At 32.9% G+C, this 11,725-nt stretch overlaps 1 protein-coding gene across 1 annotated transcript; it reads left to right on the top strand.

Annotated features, from left to right (window-relative positions):
* Positions 1 to 7,732: 7,732 nt before the first annotated feature.
* LOC133331675 (autophagy-related protein 16-like) lies at positions 7,733 to 11,520 on the top strand. Its single transcript, XM_061540056.1, has 4 exons — positions 7,733 to 7,842; positions 8,214 to 8,493; positions 8,596 to 8,758; positions 11,509 to 11,520. The coding sequence occupies exons 1-4, from the start codon at positions 7,743 to 7,745 to the stop codon at positions 11,518 to 11,520; spliced, it is 555 nt and encodes a 184-aa protein (XP_061396040.1). The 5' UTR covers positions 7,733 to 7,742.
* The last annotated feature ends 205 nt before the right edge of the window (positions 11,521 to 11,725 follow it).

The following is an 11,725-nucleotide window of genomic DNA, read 5'->3' on the forward strand; positions in this document are numbered from 1 at the left end:
CTAAAAGAGAGAGAGGAGGGAATTCCCGATTTTTTTAATATTAAGAATGTGCATGGATCTAAGTTTATCCTAAAGGACTACAATGGAATTCATGTACGAATAAGATGACCTACAATTATCGTACTTATTTATCTCTTCGTATTTCTTTGTTTTTGGAACTCTTCCACTACTTAACATTGGTTAACAAAACTTATTTTTTTATTATTATTTTTGTTATGGTTTTCGTTAACTTTTGTTTTTTTTTTTCATAGACAACAGATCATCTCTAGTTTTAACAATCATGACGTAGTTTTAAGTGTCACCTTTTTTTGTTTATTTATGTACCCATTAAAAAAAACAAACACACACTCACTGATTACGTAATAAAAACACAAACAACAACAACATACAAAAAATCAAAACAATTTATTTTTAATTATTTATCGTTGAAATATATTTGAGTTTCATTAAAAAAACAAAATCTATTTCATATTCATTGGCAATAATAATTGAGTGGGTTTGACAACTTTCTATTGATCTCTTCCGAGAGAAGGGTTACTTTTATTAGGGGTGATGAAATATAGATATATATATATATATATTTTAATTAAGAGTGACATGTTTATGGTTTGAGGAGAAATATTGAAATTTGTGAATAAAATTATTGTTGAAGAATTTTATGTTGTTCTGAAAAATATACCGGTCCCATAAAAGTTCATCGAATAACAAACTATTTGGCTGTCAAAAATGTTGTTATTCATTTGTCACTGGGCAAATATTTTTTTTCGCCACTGAAGTGTACCTGTTTTGAATATTAAACACATAATTGCGAATTTTTTTAGTGGAATAAATAAAAATAGATTGCCCATATTTTATTATAACAAATTATGTTTTTATGTTACTTCCTTACTGCATTAGCACCTTTATTAGCCATAGAATTACCTCTCCTAGGCGGAATGTATGAGAAGACAAAATGCTACAGACGAGCTGGCTCTTATCGTCGTTTGATGCTCGAATTAAACGTCGAAGATGCCATAAAGAATATGTATGCCTATATAGTAACATCCGTCTGTTGAAATCACAATAGAGATCGCAATATATAAGATAGATGTTTGATATTGAGTATTTGCATTTCTACTACACCTAGGATGTATGCAGTAATTGGGATTATACGGTTCACGATTTGTTATAGCCCACATATAGCGAAACCTCTCAATATTCAGTACTTTGGTCATATTTTCAGCGAATTAGACAGAATTTGGTACTTGGACATCTCATAAAGATTGATCCAGGGGGGATCAATGGATTAATAGAATTCCCGATATTGATTGTCCGATTTGATCCAAGTTGTGCACATCGTAAAATTTCTTTCAAATTCATATTAAGTTCGGAGATGGAGAAATCGGTCATTCTGGTACCTCCCCCCAAAATGTTCGAAATTGTGCTGAAAAAGCATTCGATGCAAACCAAACTTTGCACAACCTAATATTTTAATAATGTTTGTATATTGTTGGGAGATGGGACTTATCGGACCACAGAATATACAATTTCTTTAAAATTTTCCACATGGTAAAATATTTACCATTCCTTCTGGTACCTTCCCCACAAAGTGTCAATATTTTGAAAATTTACACAACTATGTTGTCAGGTTATTATAGCTTTGTGCAGCCCCAGGAGTTTGTAACGCTGCGAAATATTGGTCCTAGACCCACCTTTTACTATACCGACCGTCATATAATAATGAACGGTCAATATTTAGCGGGTCAAACGAACCAAAACTTTTTTGTGTAGAAAAGCTAAATTTGAATCTTATGGACTGTATTTTTCTTCCGGGAAATTACGGTTCGGAAAAGATGCCGCTGAGAAGCTGTTAACATCTAATCGGACAATGTAGTGCAAAAATCGACGCTCGGAATATAGATCCGCAGAAACTTATAGCTAAGTGGTAACTGTGTAGGGCTTCATATAGTCGTCCTCGTCCGAATATACATTTTATTTAAAATTTGATATTAAGTAGAGATAAATGAGTAGTTTTAAAAAATCGAGTTAAGATGTCAGATTTTTATAACATTTATTGAAGCAGGGATGAAGATGTGATATTTTTAAATATTTTTTTAGTAAAGCTAAATGAATGGATATTTTTAAATAAAATCAGCAAAAAATAGTTTCTTTTATCTTTTCAAAGTATATAAGTATATTGTATATAAGCGTTGTCGAGGGCCTATATATTTTAAAAATGCTTTTTTTCAAATAAATATAAAAGCGTACAATTGATAATAAAAGTGTGTTGATTTTATGCAAAGACGTGGATTTAAAAAAAAAAAATATAGCTCCCATATATATTTTCGTTCGATTTAATGTAAACGGTGCACCAAAGTCCCTAAATAGCTTTCGATTTGCGCGAAATTTGGCAGAGCGTACTGAATTTAGTCCAGCCTGATGTGTACCAAGTTTCGTGAAAATCGGTTCAGATTTAGATATAGCTCTCATATACAGTTTCGTCCGATTTCATTTAAATGGTGCACCAAAGTCCCTATATGGCCTTCGATTTGCACGAAATTTTGCATAACGCACTGAATTGAGCCTAGAGTGATGTCTGCCTAGTTTCGAGAAAATCGGTCCAGATTTAGATATAGCTCCCATATATAGTTTCGTCCGATTTCACGTAAATGGTGCACCAAAGTCCCTATATATCCTTCGATTTGCACGAAATTTGGCATAGCGTACTGAATTTAGTCCAGACTGATGTGTACCAAGTTCGTGAAAATCGGTTGAGATTTAGATATAGCTCCGCTATATTATAGATTGATTTTAAGTAATTGACGTACCAATGATCCAATATATGGCTGATAGTAACAAAACGTACTGAAATTAGTGTTACCTAATCTGTGGCAAGTTTCGTTGAAATCGGTTCATATTATGATATAACTTCCATATATATTTTCGCCCGATTTTAAGTAAATTGGACATCAGACTTCTCATGTTAGTCAGATTGACATCAAATTTTGCACAACGTACAAAATTGCGCATAAAATTACTTAGTTGCGTTTTCTAGAAGAACAGACCTATTGATATTTGTTTGAAGTCGATTTACATACTTTTGTCCCATTGTAACAATCGAATGACATGTTTATAGATAGATCTAAGTCGATTCACATTTAGATAAATATCACGTATTTTATTTCATCCAATTTCATGTTAATAGTACTGTTTAATATACCCACGGTGTTGAAGGGTATCATATAGTCGGCCCCGTCCGACTTTCCTTACTGTTTTTTTTTTTAGATTATAGGCTTGAAATAAATTAGGTTTGAGATGTGCCATTAAAATTGGATATGGAAATATAGAATGTGATAATCATGATAAAACCGTTAAGGTTTTTTTATTAATGGAGAAGTGAGTTTGTATACAATTTTTAAATAAATCTATTTGTTTATATGTTTTCATGGAACCAATTCACTTTCGTAGATCGTCAGAGCGTACCATTGGAAATATCCGCTACGCCATCAAGATTTATGTAGCACATTGTGGTAAACAATTTACGAACATGACTGTGGCTAAAGAAGATTTGGTAGTGATGACAGCACTCTTAATAACTCCGAATTGGTGCAAACCATTATACGTTTCCTATGATTGTTTGTTGATGATCTCATACTGTAACATGGATTGACATTGCAAAGACATCGCAAAGACATTTGAAATGTGACCTATGAAATGAACCTTCCTGTAAAATAAAATACCCCTGTTGGGCCTTTAGACCATATTAATAACAATTATTGTATCCGTTGCGTATTCAGATGATATTTTAATAAGCCTCCGCATGTTCATAAACCACTTTTATCATCTAAACAAAATCAGCCCAATATCTGCTGAAGGATGTAAATTCTATAGCACATACGTGAAATAAAATCCACAGGATTTATGATGAAACATTTCTTTACGTAGTCGAAATTTTAAATCGAGTGGATTCTATAAATATAAGCATATGTTAATATACAAAGATCCCAACGATTCCCATTAACTTTGGTAGTTAGAACTTTCACCCGTCGCTGCATCATTTTTTATAAAATTAAATTACAAATTTCCAAAGCAAATAAATATATAATATAATTATTATGCATATTTCCTCAATGTGTCTATCATCGAACATTACGGAAGAAGATAAATACAAATATACATTGTTTCCTTTGTACAACAAAACAAAGTGCATTTACATACATATGAATGAAATTGAAGCATTTTAATTGTAGGTGTTGTCATAACTCAAGGTCACTTTATTCAAAACAATAAAAAAGCTAAACAAAAAACAACGTTGTGCAATGAATGCAATCATCCTGTCACTAAAAAATCGTCAAATATGTCGCATGAAACTCTTCAAGCAAAAAAGAACAATAACAAATCGTAGACAACAACACAGTAACGCCATCTACTTTTCACAGTGTTCACTAACAAATTTACTCCAACAAATTCTGTTTATGCTTTCGACGTCTAGGTGGCGCACACGTTAAATGAAGAACACTCAGTATTAGTCTGTCGTAACGTTAGCGTAACAACACCACCAACAGAACGAGTACAAACGATATTTGTCGTATAAGCTTAAGATCTGTGTTGAAGTACGCTTTCAAGAGCAGAACTACAGTAGTGGACATTCGTTTGAGCGCATATGATGTTTTAGAGATTTTACTATGAAAACACATTATTATTGTATATTTTTTAAACAAAATGGTAAATTTATTTAAGGTATCGATTATCAAATACAAACCAAAAACAGTTTTCGTACACTTTTTGAAATAATAAAAAATAAGGTATATTTTGCCTTTTTTGCCAGGACATTCGTTTGAGCGCAGATAATTTTAAAATAAAAAATTGCGTAATAAAACAAACTTTACTTTACATGTCCACCGTTATTTTAGCTAACATTTAGAATTCCGATCGACATAGAGTATTCCAAATTTTGGACAGTATTTATGCTGATATCTAACCAGCATTCTTTCACAGCATATTTAAGGTATTTTATAAAAAAAAAAACAATATGAAGAGTCATACACCTTTGCCACAGGAATCCCATATACGTTTTCAATAAGATTACAGTCTGGCGTGCAAGCCGTCCGTGGTAAAATATTTATATTTTTGTCAGAAAACCAAGTTTTTGTTTCCTTCGAGGCCGGATGGAAGCGTTATCCTAGCGAAAAATTCATACGAGTATGCACCCCATACCATATGACTTTCCCCAGAAATTCGGCTTCGACCTTACCACATGTTTTTTACATTTTCGTGTATGTTACAATTATAATAGTTTGGTCCATACAAAAACAACATCAGAAAATATGATCATTAATAATTTATTTGTCCAAGCCATATGAATTTATCGAATTCCACCAATTTCACTTGTAATGGTACGTTTACATTTACCGAGATTTCGTTAACCAAGTGGGTTTCAATTGTCAATTCCTTTGCATATATGTCAAATAAATTCCCATAAAGTAGGTTAACCCGGTTAAAAGTTCTAATGTATATGCCGTTTAAGCTTTCGTTAAATGTATCTTGGTTATTAGTTTTGTCCATCTTTTTTAAGAAGTGGACTTTAAATACAGTGAAATGTTATATATATACATATATATATATATATATATATATATATTTCCTTATTTTTCAAAAAGTGTATGAAAAATGTTTTTGGTTTGTATTTGATCATGGTACAATTATAAAAGGTAACAGCAAATCCCAGCTGATTTGATTCCAACGTTATACTAGTGTCAATATGAATTTGACAAATTATGTTTTTAAAAATCATCCAACAGGAAAATTAGGGAACGCATACAATTTAAAATTGTTCTTTATTAAATGTGCTCCTGTATTCAATTTACTCAATATGCCTGCTGGGAAAGTTTGAGGAAGCAAATCTTACTTCAAGGAATAACTCGCTATTCCCAGCATTTTCATATGTGTTACACATATATATGGCAATGGCTCAATTATAGGAAAGATGTGGAATAGATAGAAATATAAATTTGATAGATTTTCATTCATGTTTTTCAATTTTTATTTTGAGGATTCGAAAATATTTCATTTTCAAAATAAAAATAATTTGATGATAATTTGTTTGTTTATTTACATTTTTCTGTCAAATGAGTTGACACTAGTAGAACTTACAAAAACAAATTTCCATGTGGTTGTTGTATCGTTTTTTGTACAACAACACTTGCTGTTACCTTCTATTATTATACCATGGTATTTGATATTCGATACCTTAAATAAATTCACTATTTTGGTTAAAAAATATATATAATAATAATGTGTTTTCATAGTAAAATCTCTAAAACACCATATTACAAAAACCACAGAAAGCTGCAATCAATCAGGGTGGCTTGTTCTATCTAATCAAATACATATATTGTGTTCATAACAGAGATGGAAATTTCCAAAATACTTAACTTTTTTCTGTTTTGTGATAGGCTAAGAACTTTCTGAACTGCCTCGTATATGTGTGGATTGGTTTCAATACCATGTCAAATACATTAAAATTAAATTGATATATATTCAAATTTAATTGAAAAGAAAACTATTTGTCTGGGATTAGTTACTGGTATTCGTGGAATTCCCTACATAAATGTTGGAAGAAATCATTACCTTTCATTTATTTTTAATATTTTTACTTATGTGTTGAAAAATGTCACATAAACACAACAACCTTTTGTGTATATTTATTTTTGGTCTGTTCCCGTACTGCAAGAATCTACGAGTTTTTACTATTTTTTCCGATATCATAAAGGAAAAAAGTGTTATCGTAGTAAAAAATAGTAGATTCTTGCAGTACGGGAACAGAACATTTATATTTGACAGAAGAATCTACTACATACATAGTTGCCTTTTTTGTCATTCACCTCAAGCTGTCCTGAACTTGTATTATTGTACCATGATTGTAATGCCTCTTTTTACGATTTTGGGAATTTTAGAAAGTGCTAAATTGGTACTTCCCAATGGGCTAAACAATTTCTTTGGAAATAATTTTCGGTAGGGGATCACTGTTTGTAGTATTCCCAATATAACAATCCCATCCGTTTACATTACTTCGGGAGTTTTAACCTTTAAATATCATTGATAACAACATAAAACAACGATAGTAATATTTTATTTATATATCTATTATCAATTTATCATTAGTTAGCTTTTCTCTAATAAAGTTCCCCATTCAATAACATTTGCCTGCCGTAGCAACAAGTACTCAACGTAAAGTAAATTCCGTTACTTCATTCACTAACCACAGCACAACCAATCGATGGGCAACTCAAAAACAGCTGTTTATCGACCAGTGCTGATAGTCGCTGTCAAAAGCACGAACGAAAACAAAACAAAAATATCCAATTTGACAAATTACCAATTGGACACACAAATTGGAGTCATAAATAACAACATATTTATCTCAAAATTTGGAGAAAGCGATTATCACATTTTGGATGTGAAACAACGCATAAATGTCCCGGGACAGTGTAATAATCCGCGGAAAAGATTGTTGGTGCAAGAAAGACGCGACGACGACGACGGTAGTGACTAAGAAACAAAGCAACGGCAAAACGGCCAGAAACGTAAAAATATAATAGAAAAAAAGCAAAGCGAAACAAAAAATAAACGGAAGATTGTGAAAAAAAACCTCGACGTAAAGGGGATTTTTTTTGGTGGTCAGTGTTAAGGATTGATTGCAAAAGCGGGCGACGTACACGATTTGTTGCAGAAACACCTTCTCAGCGTAAAACGGCATTGAGATGGCTCAGGAAGATCAAGAATATCGTCAGGCCATAATCAATCGTTTACGGGAACGTAATAGGCGCGATGTGTTGCCATTTAAAGAAATCATACAGCAAAGTAAGTCTTTGGTACAATTACAAAAGCAACAACAACAACACCAACAACAGTCGATGGCAGGCAGGCAGCATCCATCAAAAGCTGCACCACAGAGCAGCGCATCAAAAAAGACATTTGTAAAGCGAGGAAGAGAAGAGGGTCAAGGTCGTCTATAGTTTGTGTTTATAAAAATTGTACGGTGTGCTTTTGTGTGAGTGTGTGTGTGTGCGTGCTTGTGATATTTTTGTTTTGTTTATTTGTTGATGCTGAAACAAGGAGGACAACGACGATGATGATGCCGTTGTTGGTGTTGACGCTACTACCGCTTCTGTTGTTGACATCACAGAAAAAATTATTGGATTTTTATTAAATTTATTTTTTTTTCCTTCCAGATAATCGCCTACTGGACAGTGTTGCCCAGTTGAAATCGGACAATTTAAAAATATCCGTAGAAAATGAACAGCTACGCACGGCCATCTCAACAGGTGTCGGTGGCGGTAAAGATAGCACAGCTGCCCAGTTGGCCATTGCCGCATTGGAAAAGAAACTTCTGGCCCAGCAGGAAGAATTAACCTCCCTGCATAAACGTAAAGGAGAAAATTCCCAACTAATCGTTGATTTAAATTTAAAAATGGAAAAACAACAGCAAATCATTTCCAGCAAGGAACAAAGGTAAAGTTGGGGGACTAAGGAGTAGGAGTAAAATCTTATTTGCTTTAATTGAATTTTATAATTTTACTTTTCTACTTCCTTCCTTGTACGCGGCGTGTGTAGCCTTGCAGAACAGAAAAATACCAACGCTTCCTTAAAGGCTGAAGTGCAAATGTTAAAATCCAGTCTCGAGGAATTGAAAAATCTCAATACAACATTGCGTGATGAATATACCGCCTTACAGTTGGCTTTCAGTGCATTAGAAGATAAGTTGCGAAATGTTCAGGTGAGTAGAAGTGGAAATGTAAAAAAAAAAATGTGTAATGTAATCAAGGGAAAATGTTATTAAAAAGGAAAGTGAGTGTGTCATACCATCGACCAATCTTAATTTGTCAGGGAGGGCTTTTATTATTACGTTTACTTGCATCATTGTCATCGACATTAAGAGGTTATCAGTATACGTTTAATGGTTATTGCCATTTATAAATAGATTTTACGAATTGTTTATGTTGTGTAAGAATACCTTGGTTCTTTATAAGTCTTATTAAAGAAGCATTAAAAATATTTTTTTCTTAGCCAATGCCTATGTATTTGGTCCTTAGCAATTATATTATGAATATTTACACCCTTCAGAAAATAGCCTTGCCCCTTCATATTACACCCTATCACAAATATTCGAGTAAATGTTAATTGCAATGAATTCTCTTAACGGGAGCCTCCATTTCTCGATATTAACTATCGACGATTTTCCATTGAAGGCTGGAAACTTTGCATAAATTTGTTTAAAAAATTTAAGGAGAAGAAACCAAATCTGTAATAGTTTAAAGTGAATTACCTAGAGCCCTTTTTTCCAGCAGCGAATGTGATTCCCTTTCCTTGGAATAGTTGTAAACAAAAATTCACAATTGATAACAAATAGTTTGTACCGTGTATGAATTAAGGTTATTTTGTCTTAGTTCTTGGGTAAGTTTTTTCTGGTTTGACCACAATTTCGTTATAGTTGGAGATTCCATTAAGGGCCATTTTGCTGAGCTACAGACTTTTTTCTTAAATTTCGTTATAGTTGGAGATCCCATTAAGGACCACTTTGGCTTAGCTACAGACTTTTTTCTTTAATTGCCTCAATTTCCCAGGTTTGTTGTTTTTTGGAAAAGTGATTTCATTTAATCTCAATATATAGTAATGGAGTAGTTTTTTCCAGTTCGATATAATTTAATGAATATCCAATAAGGTGTAACCCTTAAAGAACTTAGTGTATAAATAGATTTCAGAGTCCAATTACTCATTGAAGAAGTGTTTCTGATATTTAAACAAAATATCGGTTTCAATAAAGCGATTTTTATACCCCACACAACTATGTTGTGATGTTATTATAGCCTTGGGCAGCCCCAAGAGTTTGTAACGCCTCGAAATATCGGTTTCATATGGTCGGCCCCGTCCAACTATACTCCTCCGCTCTGGAGCAGTATAGTCATACTGACTTCAAGCGACGCCATGAATGATTTTCAAACATTAAACTCGTTTGTAACAATAGTCCGACTAATAATCCAACTAGTTCCAATTTTTAAAATGTTATTCTCTTAAATGTAATCGGCCAAGGTCTTCCTTATTTTCTAGCCCGGTTTTTGGTGGAAAAAATTCTAGTTCCACTTTTTTGCTATTTTTCGAGCGAAGTCAATAATTGTATTTAATACCAGAGCCAGATATGTACTCTTTCCAATTACGTTGGAATTTTGAGATTCGGATGTACCAATGTTCGAAAAGAAGGAACATTACAAGATATAACTTCAGGACAGAAGATTAATTTTTCCAGATAAATCCTTAGCCTCATGTTCATTTTTTTTAAGTTGTTGCCCTCACAACATTCATATAAAGGTCTCGCCTAATTTTCAGTATTTTTACGGTTTAATTGTATTCTTATACCGATGATTTGTAGGCTTGGACGTACAATTGAATAGATGGTATGTGTCGTGCGGGCTTTGCTGGCAGGAGGTACAACTATTTAACATTCCGAAGACAATGCGTTCTTGATACAACTTGAGAAGATATCCCGATCATAGTTGGCCAGAATCGAACTGCTTAGTCAACAACACATTATGTTGCTTGACTGACAGCATCTTGTTCTCCTCTCCCGGTTGCAATTCGGAGTGTATTATTCTAAATATTCCGTTTTTTTGAGGGTGACAATCAGGCTTGTAGAAAATTATCAATATAGGTAAAAGCTTTGGCATAACCCCCACATAAAGGTTTAATACGTGTTTCGACATATCTTTAATATAAAGGTCCCCACCATTTTCGGTATTTTGTAATTTCCCACTGAAGTGGATGTTATTTGGCATTCCGACAATGTTTAAGGTGTAAAACATCTTTCTATTTACATCCACGTTTTGGTACATTCCCCATATGAAAGACCCAAACCTTTTTCAGTGTTTTGTAAGTTTTAGTAAAACTAACCAACCAATTGGCATTCGGAATTTTTAAAGGTGAAACACATCTTTGCAGACGATTTTCAATATAGGTCGATGTTGTGACATATCTCCAAATTAAAGTAGGTCCCTTCCATGTTCGCTATTTTGAAAGTTTAACACAAATTACCTTACTGAAGAGGCTGCAATTTTGCAATTTGGAATATTGTAAAGTGAAAAACATTTTAGCAGTCCCGCCCAATTTTTTTAATAGATCTGTAGATCTAGATCTGTATTTAAATTTATCAGATTATAAACAGCCAATTAGCAGATTACTTACAATGACATAGTCTTCATATAGAAATCCCGAAGTCCCTACTGGTAGAAGCCGTTTAATAAAATATGAGTGAATATGCTAATCTACTATGAGATTTCTTTTCAAGAATTTATCATACATTCCGTTTCTTCGAAGTTGCTTAACTATATATATTAATAGTACAAGGATATCCATATGTTGACAATATCGATCACCTACGAAGGTAATAAAGTCATCGGAAATTTAACCTGCACTATTGGGTTCCAGTTTTCCTCCAATTGCCATTGTTATTGAATATCCAAATCTCTTTATTAGGACGATTCATAATAATGATTTTTCCAGTTCAATCACCTAACTCAACATTCAAACAGGTTTGCAACGACCGGTAAATTAAAAAAATCCGGATATAACTGGTATTTTTCATATAAATCGAGTACAAATCAGTTACATCCAAATGAGACAAATTTATGTTGGCTTCATTAGCTGAAACGTTTTGCAAAGTGTTTTCCAAATACTTTGAATTATTAACATA

This window comes from Musca vetustissima, unplaced genomic scaffold, assembly GCF_032173495.1.
Source record: "Musca vetustissima isolate MV318-11 ecotype Yass unplaced genomic scaffold, APGP_CSIRO_Mvet_v1 utg109251, whole genome shotgun sequence".
NCBI classification, from domain to species: Eukaryota; Metazoa; Arthropoda; class Insecta; order Diptera; family Muscidae; genus Musca; species Musca vetustissima.

What these genes read in the sequence shown, in the direction of transcription:
- LOC133331675 (XM_061540056.1), top strand. Translation starts at nt 7,743, where the DNA reads ATGGCTCAGGAAGATCAAGAATATCGTCAGGCCATAATCAATCGTTTA. An exon ending in TAAAGAAATCATACAGCAAA is followed by an intron (nt 7,843 to 8,213) that starts GTAAGTCTTTGG and finishes TTTTCCTTCCAG; the next exon opens with ATAATCGCCTACTGGACAGT. An exon ending in ATTTCCAGCAAGGAACAAAG is followed by an intron (nt 8,494 to 8,595) that starts GTAAAGTTGGGG and finishes CGGCGTGTGTAG; the next exon opens with CCTTGCAGAACAGAAAAATA.